Source organism: Diceros bicornis, chromosome 2 (assembly GCF_020826845.1).
Source record: "Diceros bicornis minor isolate mBicDic1 chromosome 2, mDicBic1.mat.cur, whole genome shotgun sequence".
NCBI lineage: Eukaryota > Metazoa > Chordata > Mammalia > Perissodactyla > Rhinocerotidae > Diceros > Diceros bicornis.
In genome coordinates, this window is record NC_080741.1 from 1,377,945 (window position 1) to 1,401,082 (window position 23,138).

The 23,138-nt window shown below is 45.9% G+C and overlaps 1 protein-coding gene across 3 annotated transcripts in view; it reads right to left on the reverse strand.

The window, feature by feature from the left end:
• Positions 1-23,138, reverse strand: part of ARHGEF26 (Rho guanine nucleotide exchange factor 26) — a 128,698-nt gene that overhangs the window by 48,379 nt on the left and 57,181 nt on the right. For 2 of the 3 annotated variants that reach the window (XM_058550637.1, XM_058550631.1), the window contains exons 7-9: positions 20,769-20,898; positions 17,294-17,368; positions 7,466-7,555 (exon numbers count right to left, since the gene is read on the reverse strand). In XM_058550637.1, coding sequence (XP_058406620.1) covers positions 7,466-7,555; positions 17,294-17,368; positions 20,769-20,898 — 295 coding nt within the window. The remainder of the gene's footprint in view (positions 1-7,465; positions 7,556-17,293; positions 17,369-20,768; positions 20,899-23,138) is intronic. The other variant, XM_058550635.1, reaches the window with a different exon arrangement.

Genomic DNA, 23,138 nt, shown 5'->3' on the forward strand with positions numbered 1-23,138 from the left:
CTAAGTCTCAACTGAAAAGGAAAATGGATCAGGAGTCACTTAAGACTGAAAAGCCTCAAAATGCAATCTGTCGGTATCAACTGAGTTATTTTAAATACCACAAATCAGAATCTAAACGTACGGGAAAACATGGATAACTGTGGTTAACAAGAGACAAAAAAGTCTGCGTTCACTTTATGAACTAAAAAGACTTTATTCTAAAGGAAAAAAGCCCAGCAAATGTATATTTTGTCTGCTGATAATCTCCTTTGCCATGTCCTGGAGAACACCCGCTCTTAAGTCCATGGTGGTTCTCCTCATGGAAGTCGACCCCTGAAAGCATCACGTCACTTTCTGGCTGTGAAAACAAAGTTCTTCCAAACAATCCATGCTGCTCTCATAGAAAGGCCATGCACAAGGAATCACAGCCTGTTTTTTCTTTATTCAGTTTCCAGTTTCCAACTGGAAAACTCTCAAAACCACAGAATAATCCTTACCCTTGAGAGCTCTTTTTCTTTTTAAGTTACCAGAAATACTTACTGCCAAAAATCTGATTTAAAAAACTATATCCATAAAATAAACAAAAGCTCTTGGACACAAAACAAAACCGTCTTACTGTGGTGCAACCAAATCTCCTTCTTTTCAGGGAATAATGATTAAAAATAGCTAAAGGAAATTGAAGACATTAGGGAGGAAACAAGAGGCTAAGAAAGGATTTCATATTTTTTTTAACTTCATAAAGGACTTTTATAAGAAGGTTGCTTATTACTTATATACGATTTTCCTGAAGGTTTAAAAAACAAGATGAAAGATTATGTCTGACCTCAAACTTTAAAAACGGCTATTAAGGGAGTTCATGGAGTTTCCAGGCCCCAAATCTCAAATCAGACAATTATCCAACAGGATGGCTGAGGCTTGAAAGGCCACAGACAGAGAGATTGCTTAGAAAACTCAGGAGGGGCCCCCATCGCACACAAGAACCGCCTGTCAGGTAGGTCCTCTGAGGGCCATCGTGACTGGGAACACGGTGGTCTCCTACTACTGCATGCAACCCTACAGGATGAACGGGGACAGGACTGTGGCTAAGTCCCCGTGGACAGACCAGCCTGTGACCGTTCTCAGTTTAGGGGATGGGGGAAGAAAGGTTTCTAAACTGTTCTGTTGTTTTTAAAATAGACTGATTTTCAGGGACTCCTCCTACTCCACTAGGCAAAAATAAACTTCTAATGAATATCTAAAATTGACAGTGGCTTTCATTACATCTACGCTTCTTTTGAAAACAAAAATCCGATATTATAAACGGGAATTGTTTCAGAATTTATTGTTAAAAGATTAAACTCATTCAGATAGTTTATTTTTAAAGAAGAAATTATGAAAATGACCAAAAGGAAAGAATCAGAACAAACCACAATGGGCATAAGTGACTTCCCATAGTTCAGAAGCTCTAAGACTAGCATCTAGGTGCGAATCAAAAAACAGAAAAATTCACGAACAAAAACGTATCTTAAAGGCATGATACAATTCCTATGGAGAAGACTTTTCATTCCTTTTTGAGTTACTTAGCATCCTAGAAAACTAGCCTTGGCATAAAATTTAACTAATTTGTGATAAAATTTAAGTAATTGAGATAAAATTAATCACTTAACTGTTTAAAAGTACACACATAATTCAGTGGCTTTTAGCACATTCATAATGTTGTGCAACGAACACTGTCTGATCCCAGAACATTTTCACTCCCCTAAAAAGAACCCCCAGAGCACTACACAGTCACCCTCCACTCTGCCCTCCCCAAGGCCCTGGCAACCACCATCCTACTTTCTAACTCTATGGATTTGCCTATCCAGGACATTTCATATAAACTGAATTATATAGTTGTTGTAGCATGTATCATTCATGTTGTAGCATGTATCAGAACTTCATTCCTTCTTATGGCTGAATACTACTTCATTGTATGGATATATTACATTTTGCTTATCAAGTCACCAATTTTGTTGAAGGATATTTGGGTTGTTTCCACTTTTTTGGCTATTATGAATAATGCTGCCATGAACATTCGTGTACAAGTTTTTACTGAACAACTGTTTTCAGTTCTCTTGGGTATATACCTAGGAGTGGACTGCTGGGTCATGTGGTAATTCCACGTTTAACTTTTTGAGGAACCACCAGACTGTCTCTACAGTGCGAAGACTTCGAGTTCTTTGTTTTGTCTGTTGTATCTTGGCCTTCTGCTTGCCAGCAAGGCCCCCAAACACCAACCACAAATCCCCTCCCTGCTCGGTCACAACTCCCCCCCCCCCCCCCCCGGCTCGGTCACAGACCCCCCCGCTCGGTCACACCCCCACCCCACTCCACCCCACTCGGTCACAGCCCCCCCCACTCACACCCCCACCCCACTCCACCCCACTTGGTCACACCCCCTCCCCCGCTCGGTCACAGCCCCTCCCCACTCGGTCACAGCCCCTCCCCGGCTGGCCACAGCCCCTCCCCACTCGGTCACAGCTCCCCCACTCGGTCACACCCCCACCCCACTCCACCCCGCTCGGTCACAGCCCCTCCCCACTCGGTCACACCCCTCCCCGCTCGGTCACACCTGAGTTATGGCTCCTGGAGCAGCCCCAGAACGCTCAACTTCTCCAGTCCTAGTGTGTAAGGTCAAACCCTCCAGTACCAGACAAAAATAATCCTCCCCAACTCGGGGAGGAGACTTTTAGAGACAGCTGTAGTCTATCGAGAAAACACACTGGATCTCAGGCACAAATTAAGTTCTGGTCTCTGATCTTAATTTGGTGACCAAATTTTTCTCTATAACTCTCACTTCCCTTCTGTCCACCAAGCTCCTTGAATGAAGGTCAAACCTGTTTAGACTGTTTCCCCCCCGACTCAATGGTCAGCACGCTGCAGCACGCCCGCCGTGCCTGTGACACTCTTCAGACAAAGCCTCTGAACGGTGTTGACTGTTTGTTTGTACAAACCAGGTCTGTCCCAAGTCCTTTACATCTACTATTAATGTAATCCTCACAATAACTCCATGAGCAAAAGTACTGTTATCAGCCCCATTTTACAGTTCAGAAAACTAAGCCACGAAAGTTAGGTGACACCCACGGTCATACAGCTGGTGAGTGGTGGGGCTACGAGGGGAACTGAAGCAGGACAGCTGCAGAGTCCACGCTCTTGATGTCCCCTGGCCTCGACGTGCCATGCCAGGGGACCGTTTCCACCCCTCTCAATCTACCGCCATAGACGCTCTTCCAGAAACTGACACATTTAAAATTGAAACACATGTGTAAGTGTGTTCATGCATATACACATACATACATGTATATATTTATACACACACACATACATACAAGCTTTTTTCCCTTCAAATTAGAAGATGACCAGCATTATTATACTGTCATTGTTAGGAATGTGGACTCTGGAGTCAGATGTATGTCTGAATGAATCTAGGCTGCAATACTTCTTAGCATGACTTTGAGCAAATTATTTACTATCTCTAGCTTCAGGTTCCTCAATGATAACATGGGTATAATAACAGGATACTTCATGGGGTTCTTGTGAGAATTAAATGAGACTACGGGAAAATGGCACACAGGAAATAGTAATAAGTATTTTCACAGCAGCATCGGCTGTGCTAGAGCCACCACACCATGAACCAGCACAGACCTCGCCACCTCCCTCAGTGCTGCTCCTCCTCGTGGATCCCGATCTCAGTGGTCGGTGTGAGTCTCCATCCAGTCAACCAGCCTGGCCGCCTGTGGGACCACCGCTCCTGCCCCGTCCCAGCACCCTGCCTGCCCCTCTACGTCGGCTTCCAGTCTCCTAACCGTTTTTTTGTCTCAGTCTCATTACGTTCTCTACTCACCCTCCATGTGGCTGCCAGAGCACACATTTCAAACCACATACTGAACCTGCTGTGTGTGTGTGGGGGGGGGGGGTGATTAAAAAAATGCAAGTACTATAAAAACCACTATGTGAGAAACCTTGCCACCCTGCTCCTCATCTGGCTAGGCCCCACTGACCACTGCCCCCACAAGGCACTGACTGTCACTGTTCTTCTGTAATTTCCAGAGATTTCCTGCACATAAGCAAATTTTGTATCCTGTTCTTCCCTCTGTTCTGCACCTCCTTTTTCCCTTAATATACGAGAAAGCTTTCCACCTCAGTACCCGAAATTCTCCTTCATTCTTTTTTTTTTTTTAGTTGAGTGATATTACATCATCTGGGCGTACTGTAAGTGATTTCATCAGTCCCCTCGATAGATATTTAGGTTGTTTCTAATCTTTTGCAACTACAAACAATTGTGTGTGTGTGTGTCTGTATATATGTGTGTGTGTGATCTTATACATTCATGAGTCTATCTACAGGATAAATTCTTAGAAGTAAAATTGCCGGTCATAGTAACTTGTGTTTGTTATTTTGATGGTTATCGCCAAACTGCACCATTGGGGTTCTAACAGTCTTTCCCACCAACGACATATAAAGTGCCTTTCCCTACACCTCATTGATAAAATGTTATCAAACTTTTGAATCATTTATAACTCTGAGAGGTGAAACGCATTATTTCAATTTCAATTAGCGATTTTCCTCCGACTGAGGTAAAGCATCTTTTCAAATGTTTACCAGTCAATTGTATTTCCTCTTCCAGGAGCACTTTTCTAATGTGCCATTTTCTGATGGGTTTTCCCCCCTTATCTTTTTCTTATCACTTTGAGTTTATATGTCGGGACATTAACCCTTTGTCTCTATGTGACCTGCAAATATTTTTTTCCAATTTGCTATTTCCCTTTTCATTTTTTTATAGCTTTTATTTTGTTCTCTATAGAGAAATTTTTTAAATTTTCATATCAATGAATTTATTAATTTTTCTTTGAGTGACTTCTGGATTTGGACATAAGCACGAAAGGCCGTTTTCCCATGTTGCTGAAGTCGTCATTACTAAATGCATGTCTGGTCGTGTCACTTCTCTGCTTAGAACTTCTCAGAAGCTCCCGGACGACCTCGCTCAGCCCCTCCTCTTGGCACACAGGCCCCCTGTGAGCTTCTGCCCACTGCTCTGGCTCTGCCCTGCTCCCCTCTGACAAGACACTCTCACATATTGAGGTAAATGGGGTAACTATTCAGGTTCAAAACTGATTTGGCTTGAACTAAGTAGCTTGACTTATGGCCTATCAAACATACATTGTACATCTGCTTAACCATTAAAGTAAAGAACACACTCTCTTCCTCTTAAGAATGCACACGTCCCCTATTGGTAACGCTCTATTGGTAACGCCCTATTGGTAACGCTGCTGCCGGCCGGGATTAGTTCCCTTTCCTGACATCACAGTCCTGTTGACCTGCTAATTTGCAATTGAACACCTCTTTGAAATTTTGATGAAAATGTATCCTGGGTGTGTTTAATGTATGTCCTTTGTTCTAAAAAGATACAAGACTGTACTGAAAACCATGCTTCTCTGGAATGCTTTCTAAGGCCTTCCCGGGTTATAATCCTCACTCTGGTTCAAGTAAACGCACCGTATTTCTCTTATCTATAGAATGGTCATTGGTTATTTTGCGTCGACACCTCGCACCCCAAGTCTATGCACGTGGATGCAGACAAGGCTGGGGCTACAGCGGCGGAAACCATGCCTCATGCATTTGTTCCTGCTCCTTACTCCTGGAAGACCCTCCCTAACTCACCTTCAAGATTCAGCTCACACCTCTGGTAGGAACCTGCCCACCTGCTACAAGCCCCGGCCCCTCTATCCTCACTCTCGGGCTGCCCCATTTCCAGCGCTCACAACAGTCCTCTATCCACTGCGACAGCTGCAGGCATGGCAGCCCTTCTGGACCTCTGTGGTCTCTAGACGGTAAGTTCCCGAGGGCAGGATCCTGAGTCTGCCTTCCCACTGCCTTCCGCAGAGAAGGTGCTCATTCAACTTGTGAAAGGATGCGTGTGCTTGCACAGATCACTGAACTTCTCGAACATCTATCTTCTCATCTTTAAAATGAACTGATGAAAAATGTCCACAGTTATCCACAAAGTGTCAGGGAAATGGGGTCCTCAGATTTTATTAGTGTTTCTACGTGGTCTGAATTAACTGCTTCATTATAAAGCTACTTTAACTAAAAATATTTTCCTTTAAGCTTGCAAATATTTTAATCATTGAACCAAAAGAAAACAAACAACCAAAAACGCATGCCCTCAATTGATGTTAATCACTTACTTTTAAGGATCCTTGGAATAAGCATTTTTCGATTGGAAATTAATTCTGGGTTCTAGAGAAACAGAGCTTAAAGATATCTTAAACCAATTGATTTTCAGTCAAGAAGGAAAAAGAAAAACGGTTAGAAAAGAGATTTATCATCTTTAAAAAGAAGGGGATAAAAAAATTTCTGATGTCCAGACATATTTTCTAAAATATTTAGAAACAAAATACAGAGAAGGACAAGATTCCTTCTGCAGGACAGGAGAAGGCGGGTTTTGAAACTGCTATAAGTTTCTGTATGAGGAAATCGTAACTATTGCAAGTGTGGTGTCTGTGTTGTTTTCAGCAGGTACCCACCGTCTTCTGCTCTAAGAATGATGGACCATGTTTCTGCAACTAAATCGCTGTGGTCAGGGTTTACAGTGGAAGAGTGTACACTGACCCGCAAGTCAGGACGCCTAGACCCTCGTCCTGATCTGCCACCACCAGCCGAGTGACCCTGTTCACAACGAACTATTCTCAGGGCCTTGTTTTCCCCATTGATTAGACGAAAGGGGTGGCTGTACTGGGTGAGGGTCCTCAAGCTACACGACGTGGCAGAGAATCTGTTCTCTGCAGCAGCCACGAGATGCCACTGCACGAAGCAGGAGCACTTTTACCGCGAAAAAATACGAAGTTGCTTAATTAAATGTGCACGTTACAAAACGAAACTGAGTCACAGTCGTGAGCACTCACACCCATGAAGAACTCAGCTGTCAGCCAACAGAGGACTGACCGGGCCTAGACTCGCTACTAACTGTCATTTCTTCTTTGTTCCTCCGTCATCTGTCCTGAGCAGCAGCAGAGAGCACACAGTCAAAACAGATTTGAAAAGGACAATCCACTAACAATCTTTTTTCAAACTGGAAAAAGAGTGTCCGTATTTTATCTGGGAGAACACTCTGGTCCAGCTCACGGGATACCACTGATTTGCAGGACACTTGAGAATACGGAAGAGATCTTTCCATTCTAAAATTCTATTATTTTTAACTACCCTTTTCCCAAGTTTGATGTCTTCCTGGAAAAAAACGTGCTTGTTAGATAATACCCGACTTCAAGGCCTGGAGAGAGGTCACTTCATCTGGCACCAGCAAGGGCAGAACTGTCCGGAGCACCTGGGACTCCCTCTCTCTAACAACTTACGGCCCTTCTTTGGAAAGCAAAGTCCTATCCACTCCTTGCCCTCCACTCTCTCTCTATTCACAGAAGATTTAAGCAACAGCAGTAATAAATCTGTTTAGGAAAAAGAAGGAGAATACCTTGATTTTAAATTCCAGCTGGGAGTTAATCGTGTACATCATCTCGGTCCTTTCCATCTTCCGGGCTCCTTCATTGCACAGCCGAACAAGCTGGGAACACAGAATCACAGGAGGGTTCAGAGGTGAAGGACAGAACCTCACTTTCAAATGCAAATCTCTCGAAGGAAGTAATCAGCACTCGGGAAGCTCCGCAGATTCATTTCTGACCGTTCAAGAACCCGGAGTTTCACACAGTTAAGATACGGCACCCGGTCAGGAGTGGTGTCATTAGGATGTGAAGACAGAGGGAACAAAACGTCCTGGAAGGTATCAGGGACACCCACCCTCTGTGTGTTCTTATCCCCCACACCCCCGACACACACCGGAAAGGCCCCTGGCACAGCCCAGGACTCTGTCCATGCTGCTCCTTCCCTCGGTCCTCCTCCTCCTCGCCTTCACCCACGGGAACCCCACCCAACCTCCAGGCAACCCGCAGCCCTCTCTCACTTCCAAACCAGAGCAGCTGGAGGCAGACACCCACTTCAAAGGTGAATTCTAAGCAGTGTGGTGTGTGCAAAGCATGTGACCCGTACACGGGAGGCTGAAGGCGGGGACCTGAGCTGGGGGAGAGCCGCGCTGGGGGGGAACCGCACTGGGGGAGCCTGACGGTCAAGGATCCTTCAAGGACGGCCAAGCTAATAGGCATGAGGTTTAATCAGAACTCCTGAATCACCTACAGACCGGACGCATTCACAGCCTTTTACGAGTGTCTGGGATACTGCGATTTATTGTAAGAAATATATTTGGTCTTTGTCCACAGCTCCTGGCACATACCATCTAAACAATTCCCTATTTAAGAGCCACAGGGGCATCTTAAGCTATGATATTTATTCATAACAAGCCCCTTTCAACCACACCTGAGTTTATGGTGATGTGGTAACTTCTGGAAAGGCCCTAAGAAAGGGAGCTGGTTGCCAGGGTCACGAACCATGTGCTAAGAGGCTGGAACTTCCAGCCCCAGCCCTCAGACTTCTGGGGAGGAGAGAGGGGCTGCAGGTTGACCTGATCACTAATGGCCAGTGACTTAACTAACCATTCATGCCTAAGTAATGAAGCCTCCACAAAAATCCCTGCACTCCAGGGTTCAGGGAGCTTCTGTGTTGGTGACCAAGAACGCATCCACGTGCCAGGAGGGTGGCACACCCCAAAGTCCCAGGGGCCAGAAGCTCCTCTGCTCGGGGCCTTCTGGACCTCACCCTGTCTCTTCACCTGGCTGTTCACTCGTATCCTTTAATATCTCTGGTAAGAAAACAGTAACCTAGTGAGTCAACTGTTTTCCTGAGTTCTGTGAGCTGCTCTAGCAAATTCATTGAACCGAGTCCAGTCGTGGGAACCTCTGATTTACAGCCAGGGGGTCAGAAGCACGGACAACACGGACTCGCAATGGGCGACTGTAGTGGGGGGTAGTCTTGTGGGACTGAGCCCTCACCCCGTGGGGTCTGACACTGACTCCAGGTAGAGCAGAACCAAGGCGTAGGACACCGGGCCGGTGTAGCAGAACTGCTGGGTGTGGGGACGCCCACGCCTGGAGCCAGAAGTGTCAGAAGGGAAGCATCCTGTGAGTACTGAGCGCAGAGCAGACACGGGAGCTCCTCGCTTCACCGCACCCAACATGGAATTAGTTCACTGGCCTAAACCAAAGCAAACTCTGTATGTCCAAGTTCTTACTAACTGAAAAGTCTGTAAAAACGTCCATAATAAGGGTCACTGGCCATAATGAAACATGTGATTGTTAAAAATGAAAGCTGGAAATTCTAATTGGATTTATTTTTAATATTACTGCTTCGTTAAGTAGGTAATACATGCCCACTGCAAAAAAAAAAAAAAAGATGACAACACAGGAGTAAATAAAATAGGCCATGAAAGGTTCCGACCCAAGCCCACTGCACAGAGGTAACGGCAAGCAGGCTGGGTGCTGCTTTCTCTTTCCCTATGCTTACACGAACACACACACACGTGTACAAATCTTTACACACTCTCTTTCCTATGCTTACCCGAACACACACATATACGTGTGTAGAAATCTTCCTTTTATTCTTGTAAATGGATCATTCTACGCCTGTCTGAGCCTCGATTTCTTTCACTCACCAACGACCCCCTACAAATGTAAAATCACTCACTGAAAACAAGTTTATTTCGCACCTAGTGTGTCAGACGCTGGGTGATGACACTCGACAAGAGACACACAATCCACATCCTCGTGGAAGGCCGAGGAGACTCGAAAATTACAGACTGAGATCTTACGGGAAAAACCAGGGCGTGAGGGATGGAGGTGGGACGGAGCCCAGCCGCTCCTGAGAGGTCCTTCACGCTGAAAGCTGAGAGAAAGGGGGAGTTAGTGTCCGAACAGGAGGAGCAGTGGTCCAGGCAGAGAGAATCCCATGAGCAGAGGGCCTACAAAGGGAAGTGTCCGAGAAAGCAAAGATCCCAGCACAAGGAGGATGGCACAGACGCGGCCAGCGAGGAGGCCAGGTGAGAGCACGCAGGTTCTGAAGGCATCTGCACTGTATCCTAAGTGCAAGGAGAGCCACCGCAGGCCTTCAGTGGGAGTGACGATGCCATTTGTCCTCGGATCACATGGCCTTCCAGGACGTAGTTATTCGATCCCCTCCTGATGGACACTGGAACAATTTCCAACTGCTTAACAGTTTCCTGGATTTGGAGGCGACACCTGTCCTCAGTTACAGCGTAGTATAGTATAGTATAGTAGTATAGTATGTATATACTATACGTACATATACTATATACTATAGTCTACTAGAGTACAGTGTAGTATAGTATCTATATACCATATGTACATATACTATATACTATAGTCTGCTAGAGTACAGCATAGTATAGTATGTCTATACTACACATACATATACTAAATACTATACTCTACTAGAGTACTGCGTAGTACAGTATAGTAGTATAGCATGTATATACTATATATACATATACTATATACTATAGTCTACCAGAGTACAGCGTAGTATAGTATAGTAGTATAGCATGTATATACTATATATACATATACTATATACTATGGTCTACTAGAGTACAGTGTAGTATAGTATGTATATACTATATGTACATATACTATATACTATAGTCTACTATAACAGCGTAGTATAGTATAGTAGTATAGCATGTATATACTATATATACATATACTATATACTATAGTCTACCAGAGTACAGCATAGTATAGTATGTATATACTATATGTACATATACTATATACTATAGTCTACTATAACAGCGTAGTATAGTATAGTAGTATAGCATGTATATACTATATATACATATACTATATACTATAGTCTACCAGAGTACAGCATAGTATAGTATGTATATACTATACGTACATATACTATATACTAAAGTCTACTAGAGTACAGCGTAGTATAGTAGTATAGCATGTATATACTATACATACATATAGTATATACTATAGTCTACTAGAGTACAGTGCAGTATAGCATGTATATACTATGCATACATACACTATATACTATAGTGTACTATAGCACAGCATAGTATAGTATAGTAGTATAGCATGTATATACTATATATACATATACTATATACTATAGTCTACTACAGTACAGTGTAGTATCATATAATATAGTAGTATAGCATGCATATACTATATGTTCATATACTATATACTATAGTATACTATAGTACAGCATAGTATGCTATAGTATAGTAGTATAGATATACATATACTATAGCATACTATAGTACAGCGTAGTATAGTATATAGTAAACACCCATCCTCAGTTACAGCATAGTATAGTAGAGTAGTATAGTACGTATACTATAGTACACTACAGTACAGTGTAGTATATGGTATACACCCATCCTCAGTCACAGCGTAGCATAGTATAGTATAACAATATAGTATGTATACTATAGTCTACCATAGTACAGCATAGTACAGTATATAGTGAACACCCATCCTCAGTTATAGCGTAGTATAGTATAGTATAGCAGTAGAGTACGTATACTATAGTCTACCACAGTACAGTGTAGTACAGTATATAGTAAACACCTATCCTCAGTTACAGCGTAGCTCTAGGTCTGGATGTCTGACGACCTCGGTGACACAGGGACTGATGGCTATGCCTGACCAACGCCAGGAGCCTAGACTGTCCCAGCTGAAACTGCAGGATCCTGAAAGAAGTCGGAAGTCACAATATGCAGTCCAGTCAGGCAGCTGTTGCTGGGGACTCGTTTCCCATTCCTCCTGAGGAGTATGTTCTCAGTCCCTAAATCTACGCTTCAGACTGGGTCCTTCCCCAGGCTCTACATCCAGCCATCCAGGTGACATCTTTCCTGGGACGTCCACAGCCACCTCAAACTCAGAACGAGAACAACCAAACCTGAGCATCACCTTCACCCCCCACCCCCAGCCTATGCTCTCCATCTCAGGGACTGACCCCAGCACTGTCCACTTCCCCAAGCCAAGCCCTGGTCTCTCCACCCTCAGACGGCTCCCTCTCCTTGTGCTCCACATCCAAACGGCCAGAAAGTCTCATTAAGGCTGCTGTCCCACTGTCCGCATCCCTCCACGTGCCCCCTGAACACGGGCTCAAACCCCTTTCCCCTGGATTACTGCCCTCCTAATTTTCTGCCATCGACTCTGCACTACCCTCATGCATCCTCCAAAGTAATGCTGTCAGTTTTTGTAAGCTCAATCTGATCATGAAACTCCTGGGCTTAAAATCCTTAAAAGGCTCCTTGCGGCTTTCAGAACTAAGTCCTAGCAAGACCATGACCTGGACCTCCTCACTGACCCCTAAGCTCTCACTGCTCTATCTCGGGCCGCAGCCCCACGCTCTGTCCTGCCTCCACACTTCACACTCCTGCACGCACATCCCTCTGCCTGGAGACCCCCACCCGTCCGTCTGACTGACTCCTTCTTCGGTGGATTTACAGGCCCCTGCGTGTCCCTCTTGGGCATTGTCTCTCTGAAAGGACTGGAGAGCCGAGCTTGTGGAACCAGCCCAGCACCTAAAACACCATGACACTCAGCAAAGCTGTGTGTAAACAAACCGCCTTCCGAGTTCCGAGACAATTTATAAGTCACTTGAAAAAAAGGACAATTCCTTTATAGTTATCCCATTTTAAAATGAAAGGGAAAAAATGGCATTATTAAGTTTGGGTTATCATCTTGTTTCCTAAATTTCCAAATATCAACTCCATCAGCAAAAGGTGGGGTCAGCCACCACTTCAGAAGAATACGCCTCAGAAAGAACATTAAAAACAAAACAGCCCCCAAAGTGCCCTCAGCGACGGCATCAGCAGACGCCGATTCTGAAGAGACGAGCTCTCATGTGGATGTGCGTGCTCCGGTGTTTGTATTAAAATGAAAGCCGTGCCTTCCTTCAGCATCTGTCAAAGCTCTATTAAATTTAACTCACTGAATTTTTGTTTTAGGGCAAATTTACTTGAAAAAAAACTCAATCCCTCTAATAAAGAAAGATAAATTTAAACAAAACTAAAATATTTTCAATCTATCAAATTCACAAAGGTTAAAAGAATAATTGGTGCTGGGAAGCGTGCAGTCAGACAGACACTTAGGAAAATGTCTGGGGGTCAGGGGCACGGGAACGACCTTTCCTGAAAGCGCCTGGGGCCTTTAAAACATGCCTACTTTTTGTTCCAACACACCCACTTCCAGAAGTTTCTCTCTAGAAATAATGAGACGAGCACACCCATTCACGTAACACAACGTTCATACGGCAGTACTGAGAACAGGGATGAAACCGGCCTTCGGAGCCCATCTCCTGGGGCACGTCTACGCCCGCGCGCCAGTACCCGAACAGAACCTCCGGAGGGAATGCAGGGGCAGGACGACGGCCACCACCGTCGATAAGATCACTGACATCTCATTCTCCGTCTCTTACTTAAATTTCCAAATTTTCTGTAATGTACACTTATTCCCTTATTTTGAAAATGCGCCTTTGTAAGCTCTAAATGCACTCTTACAGAGCAGTGCGTAGAGAGAGAACAAACCTGGGGACCCCCGTCCACGCCGCTCTCCCTTCATCGTCAGCAAACACAGCTGAAAGTCTGATGCGTGTGGCTCTGGGACCGCTGCCACGGACGACAACAACACGTGTGCAAACAGGCTTCGTTACCCGGATGTCATCACACTCGGCGGTTCTGCAACTTCACGCTCCCCACTTACCAACGTCACTTAGAGACCTTTCCACGTTCACAGCTGCTGATCCACCTCTTTGTAAACGGCGGACGCAATAAGTTACAGGAAAAGGTGCAAGAGACTTGGCTCTTTTGCCTCTAGGAGAAAAGCTTGTACCTTAACTTAAGCTGAGTTATTGAGGGGTGTGAGCGCAGGCGGCTACGCTCCTTCCACGGAGAGTGAACGGGACAGGGCAGCAGGGAAGAGAAACTGCTCTGACCAGCACCCCGACCTCCAACACCACTGTGCTCTCCCCAAGCTCTCGGACCCCAGGCACACCCCCAGCCCGGCCCCAGCAAGTGAGCAGAACTCGGGGAAGTGAACACATCTGCCAGTTACTAGACCCGCCTGTCTCGCTGCGAGGTGCTGGACTTGGTCAGTAACTCCTTCCGAGGCCGAAATCAGTCGCGTGATTCTCCACAGTCACTGCAGCACACGCGTGAGCAATTTCACTGAAGTATTACTCACACTACGCAAATAACTTTCATCAGCATTTTAATTACCAAAATAGGTATTACTCATTTTTTCCAAGAATGAATAACTATCTAGAGAGATTTGCTCAACGGCCTTAGGCAGAGTCTGCTTTCTAAAAACTTGGGCCTTGACACACCCAATTTCACTCTCTAAAATAAATACTGGGAACACCCAATTGCTTTCATTTCAGATAAAGCAAACAAGTGAAATTCCACATTTTAATTTTGAACCATTTTGAATAAGTTTCTATATATACAATCTTGCTGTTGAAAATATTGATATCGTTTTCCCAGAATCTACAAAACCCATCAGTAACCTTTACAAATGAAAAAGAAGATCAGCTCCCGAGCAGCGACATTAATGATTTCAGTTCCCATATAACACTAGGAGACTGAGGGAATAATTCTGACACTCGTGACTCGTGCTCAAGAGAGAGAAAGAAACGCCTCCCTACAGAGAACGCAGGTCACTGCTGGTCTTTTATACACGTCCAGCATCAGGGTAACGCAGTTCCCTGATCCATGGCACATCTGCCCGCCTTCCTAAGGTGCCAGTGTCAGATCAGGTGAACAAGAGACCCCTCACCACCACGACTGGGATGTGAAATCCTGAAAAAAATTATCATTCCTAGTTCAATTCAGCAACCAACTACTACTACCTTCCTCTTTTTTCCTGTGTGTGAATTCTTTTTCAACTTCTCAGTGACAACCAAACAAAACGTGACAAAATCTCTTCCACATCCAAGGCTAGAACTTCTCCAGCAGCTTCTCCTAAAGCTCCCCCACCCACTGCCCCCAGGGAGGCAGCACAGTATCTGGGGTCCTGGAGGAGAGACCATTGGCACAAGGACTTTAGGTGACTTCACAGCCGTCAGGCTGTTTCTTTACCTAGCGTTTCCCAAAGTGGGACGTGTAGACCATCGATGGGGCAGGAGACGAATTCAAGTGGTTGACAGATTGCTATGGTTTGACTGCTGAGTTCCCCTAAAATTCTCATGCTGAAATCCTAACCCCCAAGGATGATGGTGTTAGGAAATGGGGCCTTTGGGAGGGGCTTCCAAGTCCTGAGGGCAAAGCCCTCGTGATGGGATCAGTGCCCTAACAGAAGAGGCTCCAGAGAGCGCTGGCCCTCCAGCCACGTGAGGACACACGAGAAGTCTGCCACCCGGAAGACGGTGCTCCCCCGACCAGGCTGCACCTTGATCTTGGGCTTCCAGCCTCCAGAACCATGAGAAATAAACTGCTGTTGATAAGCCCCCCAGTCTGCGGTGTTTTGTCACAGCTGCCTGGATGGACTAAGATGCAGATAAACTTATTTGTAATATAACAACGTATGACAGAAAACAACTACCTCCTAAAACCCATGACTTTGTAATCACTATTGGCAAGGATGAGGATAAGTAAAATAGAGTCAATTTAAAGTTGATCAAAAGAAAGAGTTCTTCACAGTAAAGTGGGACAAAAACGTGCCAAACTCGACGGTGGGTGCAGCTGGGGGATGTCGGGGGGCTTCCGACGCTGCCCGTCTGCTCCCGTCCTGCTCACCCAGGGTCCTCACCAACTCACGCCCTCCATCGCTCTCTCTCAGCCAGATGCTCCCATCAGCACTGAACACTTCTCATTCCATATTTCATTTCAACATTTTTCTAATCCTTAAACAAAGAAAGAGGACCGCTCGCTTCCCTTTCAGCTGCAGCTCCTTCTCTGTCTCCTCACAGGGCGATCACTGGCACAGCGACATTCGCCGCTGGTGCGCATGCACACCTCCCACTCGCTCCTAGACACACTGCAGTCCGGGCTCCACACTGACTACCGCAGGACAGGACCTCCCCGAGGGCACACCCCGCGGACGCTCACTCATCGCCTCACTCATCTTTCAGGAGCACTCAACACGGCTGACCCTCCTTCCACCCAGCCATCTGCCATTTTCCAGGCCAGTCTGGCTTTCCCCCTCGGTATGCTTTGCTTTGTTTTGTTTTTGAAATCTCCTCTGCTGGTTCCTTCCACCTGAAGGAGACGAATGTTGGTGTTCTTTGTGGCTGCATCTCAGACTCGCTACTTGTCTTACTGTGCACACTCTTCCTGGGTAACCTCAGCTACTCTCCAGCCTCAAAAATCATCCACACGCTGACGATTCCCAAATCCTTGTCTCCAATTCAAGTCTCTCCACGGAGCTCCTGACCTGTTTATTCAGCCAACTTGTATATTCTACAGGAATTCCACTATAACATATCCAAAATGGGGCTCACCATTCGCCCTCTGTCTGTATTATTGAGACAAATGAGGGCATGCATCTAGCTGCCCAGGACAGACTATCTTCCTTGACTTCTGACCCCAAATATGCTCACCCATCGATCTCCACGCCCACCTCCCCACTGTGGTAGGTTTGCTTCTCTCCACCTTACTCTGACAGCAGGAGAGGCCACTGCATCTCTAGCCTAAACAACTTCAAAAGCCTCATAACTGGTCCCACCCCCACTGCCACCTTCACAACGCATGAATTCTCAGGATAAGGTCCACAATTCCCTGACACGGCTCCGCAACACTCTCTCCAAGACTGGGCTCTATTCACATGGAGAACATTCCAGTTCTTCAAATTCTCCAAGCACTTTCCTGCCTCTGGGTCTCTACACACCCGAGACACTGGCGTCCCCCAACCCCTGGCTCAGAGCTCCTCCTGCATCAAGTCTCAGCTGACACATGACTGTTCTGATCCTGTCACTCACCATCCTGTATCGTCATTCTCATCTAACGTCTGCCCCCTGCAGACAGCACACTCCATGAGGGCAGGAACCATGTCTGTCTCACGAGTCCCCGTATTTTCAGGGACTGCATCCATCGTGCCTGGCACAGAGATGACACTCAATAAATCTTTGTTTAATGAGAGAATGAATAAACAGCTATTTGGATGCCAAAAGAAAATGAGATCTCTATAGGCCCTTAAAGCAAGACTGCCTGACACGTAGAGAGGCCCACTTCATCTGAGTAGAGTGGATGTTTCCGGTTTTAGCCACCTCTGGCGTGCCGTGCCAGGGCTGTGAGATCTCTCAGTGTTGGGCGTCACACAGACATGCCCTCCCCGGGGAGGCCGGTGGGGTACTATCTGACAAGCCCCCAGGTTACCTTGCTTACTTCCTTCAAGGCGCTCCTGCAGACCTCGTACTTCGGAGAGTCCTTGGGCGTTTTCTGACAGATGGTCTGCAATGAAGGAAAAGAAGGATAAAATCAACTGATTTATTTTTTTTTAATTTTATTTATTTATTTTTTCCCCCAAAGCCCCAGTAGATAGTTGTATGTCATAGTTGCACATCCTTCTAGTTGCTGTATATGGGACGCGGCCTCAGCATGGCTGGAGAAGCAGTGCGCTGGTGCGCGCCTGGGATCCGAACCCATGCCGCCAGCAGCAGAGCACGGGCACTTAAAGCTAAGCCACGGGGCCGGCCCCTCAACTGATTTATTTTATCAAGGAAATAAAACCAACGTCTAGCCAGACCCCCTTACTCATAGCAGAGCTAACAATGCTGCACACAACCTTATGGAAGAGGATGAGAATGACAGTAAAATCCAATTACAAACCTAAGACACAGTCTTTAAACGCACAGGATCCAAGTAAATCCAGGGAATGGTTAAGTAAGAGGACAGACTTCCGAGGTGATGAACCTGGCTTCAAATCCCAGACCTGCCCCTTACTAGCTGCTTGGCCTTGAGCAAGTCACCCACGCCAGCTCTAGAGGCCTCAGTTTCCCCATCTGTAAAATGGGGATAACGCCACCTACGTCACAAGGGCTAAATGAAAACGCATGTGAGGTTCTTTGTGAGTGCCTGGCACACAGCAGGCCCTCAGTGAATGATAACAGTACTTTAATCACCATCATCATCATCATCGTTAAAGGTAACTATATTTGTAGATGATACAATGCGAATAAAAAGAGCAAGAAAACAAGCTGCTGGATTCCTCCTGATGTGTTCATACTGCAGTTTCTGTGACGGTGAATTAAGCTCAGGGCCGCCCCGTGGCTTAGCGGTTAAGTGCGCGCACTCCGCTACTGGCGGCCCGGGGTTCGGATCCTGGGCGTGCACCGACGCACCGCTTCTCCGGCCATGCTGAGGCCGCATCCCACATGCAGCAACTAGAAGGATGTGCAGCTATGACACACAACTATCTACTGGGGCTTTGGGGGAAAAAAGGAGGAGGACTGGCAGTAGATGTTAGCTCAGAGCCGGTCTTCCTCAGCAAAAAGAGGAGGATTAGCACGGATGTTAGCTCAGGGCTGATCTTCCTCACACAAAAAAAAAATTAAGTTCAAAGAGGGTCAGTTCAAGGTAAACAATTACATATAACTTTGGAAACTATACCCATTCAAAGCCAGTGGAACTATTTTAATTGTTAAAAATGTTCATCTCAATTAACAAGTTTAACTAAATTTCCAAATAAAGTAAAACTGAAGCAACAATGTTCTGGCACATTTAGATTCTGCCCGGGGGGCAGATTCTCACAAAGGGAAACAGGTTAGGGCTGTGGGCATCAAGCATTGGATGGCAGGTGTGAACCGGCAAACCATGGGTACCGTCAATGTGGACGGATTCCAGGCCAGGAATCCAAAAGCCAGGCGCCAGGATAGCTCTACGCAACACGTGACAAGCCCAGAGGGCACCAACTGTGAGTCCACAGCAATGGCTCTCAGATTTTCGGACTATGAGCCACTGTAAGAAATACATTTACGCTGCAACCAGTACACATGCGCTCATAAATGAAACAGGGTTTTCTTTGAAATAATATTCACCCACATTACGAACTGTGTATATACCATGTACCGCACGTCCTATCCTATTTCATTTTACACCACTCATTATTCAAAGATCAATTTCATGACCCACAAATGGGCACGAGAGCAGTTTGAAAAATACTAGTTTACGTCGCTGAGAGCAGGCATCCTGAGTCCAGTGTCTCGGCACACTTCAGGTTTGTGTACAATTTTGTGCATAGTGAATTTTCTAGGGAGAATGGCTACAGCTTTACTCACAATCTCAAAAGGGTCTCTGACCCAAAACAGTTTAGAGCCCACCGGGCGATCACGGCATCAGCCATGACACAGTGCCACATGGTGTGTGAGATTCTGTGAGTCCCTGTCTGTTCACCAACTTTCTCAAAATTAAGCAGAGAGAATATATGAAAGGCTGAGAGATCTCAGCATACACAGAATCTAAGGAAACATGACTAACGTGGTTTCAGAAGAAGAAAAAGAAAGAATCCTGGAAATAACACTACAACAAATGTTACATTTAGAAAGTGCCCATTTCTTATTAAAAAAATGGTAAAGTTTGAAATAATATTCCCTATATGGATCAAAGTTTCATTATTTTTGTAAAAGTCTTGGAAGCCACATGAACCAACCCTTTTTAAAGCCAAGATTTAGTTTTGATTACCTGGCAGCATTCTATTCTTAGAAACGATAAATTTTGATTTTAAAAAAAATCAGAGCTAAATTTTCAAAACTGCAAGTTTCCCGGTATTTACAAGGAGAGATGTTCCTAAATGTCAGATGATGGACCAGGAAAGGTGTCCAGCTAGCTGACTGGCGGGAGAGCAGAGGGTGCTGTGAATTCTGAAATGGCCATAAACCTCCCCAAACTGCAGCAAAGCCAACAAAGTGACTGCAATCACACACGTCTACTCATGTCGCAATTTCAGTGCTGTTTAGAATATCTCTTAAAATTCATACTGGAATATGAAAAATGGAATTTATTTTGTAACCTTACTCAACCATAGTTTTTTGCTGTATTTTTATCCTGTGTTTTGATTTACAAAAATCAAGTATGTGAAAACTGACGTTATATTAACATTATGATCCAATTTTAAAGTGGAACTATGACAAAATATTTTAATTTGATCAGAAAGACACTATTTGGCCCCGGCTGGATGGGGCTGTATGGGGCCCCTTCTCTCATCGCCACCCTGCAGTTTCAGCCTAGCCAGGGGGGGCCACCCCCAAGCTGTCCCCCGGCCACACCACATGCCAGGCAGTCTCTAGAGTTTCCCCCAGCCATGTCTTGCCACTGTTCAAAATCAAATACTTGTTTTCGTCATGGATGTCCCTAAAATAAGAGGATGCTGGACTTTCCTGACCCACTTTGTGCAAAGCATACCAGGGGCAAGGATACGCCTTGCAAGGCTGGAGACAGCCTCATTCCACGTGAAACGGAGCCCCCACCATGGTGGAACGTCACAGGAAAGGGATCTTAGGGATCAATCCGAGGAAACTGAGGCCCAAGGGGATTAAGTGCCTTGCCCACAGTCACACGGTTGGTGGCTCAGCCGGAAACAGAATCCAGGACTCCTGACTTCCCACTTCATAGAACGCGTAGTAAGGGAGTGCAGTAATCTAATGCTTCAGAGTGACCACACAAGCCTACACTGAAGACAATTTCCAAAGATATTAGACACGAGTGTGACTTCCAACCAGAGAGCACCTTCTCACTTAATCCGGGGTTTTACAGAAGGGACAGGCATCAGTGTAAGTGGAGGAAGAGTGTTTTCCTAATCAGAGTTGAGGCAGCACAGCTACCACAGAGGAGGAGCCAGCAGACCAGGCCTTACGTCCATCAGCAGGGGAAGGCGTGTCACCCTCTGCATAGGCAGGATGAGGAAGGAGATCATGGGCAGGTTCCTGCAGTCCTCATGGGCCTCGATACGGGACAACACCTCCTTGAAAGACGGATTGGTGGCTCTGAGGAACAGCAAAGAGAGAAGAGACTTCAAAATATTTCCTCCTTCAGCTGAGAAGCAAGTAAAAATGCTCTATAAAATACTGTGATAAATTCATGTTATCAACGATTTTTAAATATATAAAACAACGTAAACACATAATCACATCGTAGACATGGGTGGCTTGTCTGCCTTTGATGGTCAAGATTGGGTAGAAGGCATGAGTCTAAGGTAATAATGTGAACAATGAGATGGAAATGTAGGAGCCAGAAATTTACAGAAGTGAGAAGTAAACAGATGAAGAGGCGATGGGATCACGATGGTGAATGTTACCAATTATCGATTAGTATCCTGGTGAACATATCAATTATCAATTAGCATGATGGTGAACATATGGATTATCTACATATGTCTACAGACCAGATCTCGGATCTGATCATCTATAAACACTCCATTAAAAAGATAACAAGTGACCTGTTCTGAGCAACTTCTGAAGCCCTAGATAGTCATCTAAGAAAGAAATGCCAGACTGGGTTTACTTACTAGGAGGCCTTTGACCTTTATCAAAGCTTCTAGGGCAGAAAACCTCTGACTACGTCAGCCAGAAGATTCCTCCTCTCCCAGCGACAGGAGGACAGTGGTGACAGCACCACAACATTACTATGGAACTTAGCAAGACACACCAACACAGACGCTCTCCCACGGAGCCACTCAGACAACTTTGAAGGAAGGCCAAGATGGGATTCCCATAAGAATGGAGCCTCAGAAAGATCCCCAACTTGCCAATAACAGACCCAGAAGTCACACCAGGATCTCCTGACTCTCAGTGGTGCCCTCACTCCTGCACCCCTCACTCATCGCACCCAAGAGGAGCTCTGAGGAGTTCTGCTGTGAAGGGCGACGGCCTGGAGACTGTAATTCCTTGTTGGGGGGGGGGGGGGATGGCCTGGAGACTGTAATTCCATGGGGCGGATGGCCTGGAGACTGTAATTCCATGGGGGGGGGTGGCCTGGAGACTGTAATTCCATGGGTGGGGGAGATGGCCTAGAGACTGTAATTCCATGGGGGGGATGGCCTGGAGACTGTAATTCCATGGGGGGGGGGTGGCCTGGAGACTGTAATTCCATGGGTGGGGGGGATGGCCTAGAGACTGTAATTCCATGGGAGGGGATGGCCTGGAGACTCTAATTCCATGGGGGGGATGGCCTGGAGACTGTAATTCCATGGGTGGGGGGGGATGGCCTGGAGACTGTAATTCCATGGGGGGGATGGCCTGGAGACTGTAATTCCATGGGGGGGATGGCCTGGAGACTGTAATTCCATGGGTGGGGGGGGATGGCCTGGATGCTGTAATTCCATGGGGGACGGGGGGCCAGAAGCAGGGTAGTGGCAATTGTGACCTTCTTTAAAAAATGTATTTTGAAAATTGAATGATTTGGCTCAAAGCTGCTAAAAATAAATTAGGAAATACCCAGAATAGGAAATTAAAAGAAACTACACAGAAATGTTTTATTTTCATTTTCTCAAATTGAAGAGTTTTAAGTTTCCTTTCTTGCTGACTTTGAAAAGATTTTTACAAAGTTAAAAAGAAATCAAAGTCTACACCAGGCAGCTATTTAAATCACTCAGGTCCCAGGCCCACCCCCACAGAGCTCTGATTAAATCATCTGAGACGGACAATGAGCTGTGTATTTGCTTGTTTTCAAAGATTTCGAAGAGCAGCTAAGGGGCAAGTCACACTCTAAAGGTAAACTCCCACCAACCGCAACAAAGCCCCCACAACACGACTACTTCCACGCGAAAGCACACATGGTGGCCGCATGAAGCTAACTTAGATAAAAACCTTTTTTCTTTAAGAGTCACATAAGGTACAGCAGGACTTACATTTTTGAAATCCTGCAAAACAAAATGGATTTAGGTCTAAGTCAAGGCTTTGTTTCAATCACGTCACCTGCGTTTTCTAACAGTTACAGAGCAACCTCCACATCAGCCGTTCCCGAGCGGGTGGGAGGTTGGCTAAGGGGGGCAGCGAGTTTGTCCCCAAAAGACATTCGGTATGACAACTGGGCTGAGGGGTACCCATAGCATCTGGTGGGCAGAGGCCAGGAAGCTGCTCAACATCCCCCAGTGCACAGGACGGCCCCCAGCCCAGAACTGTGCTCTGCACTAAACACCTGGCAGGGGCGGCAGCTATGGGCTCTCCGCCCTGCCCACGGGAGAATTTCACGAGGATGGCGGGAGGGGCACAGCCAGCCCTTCTCA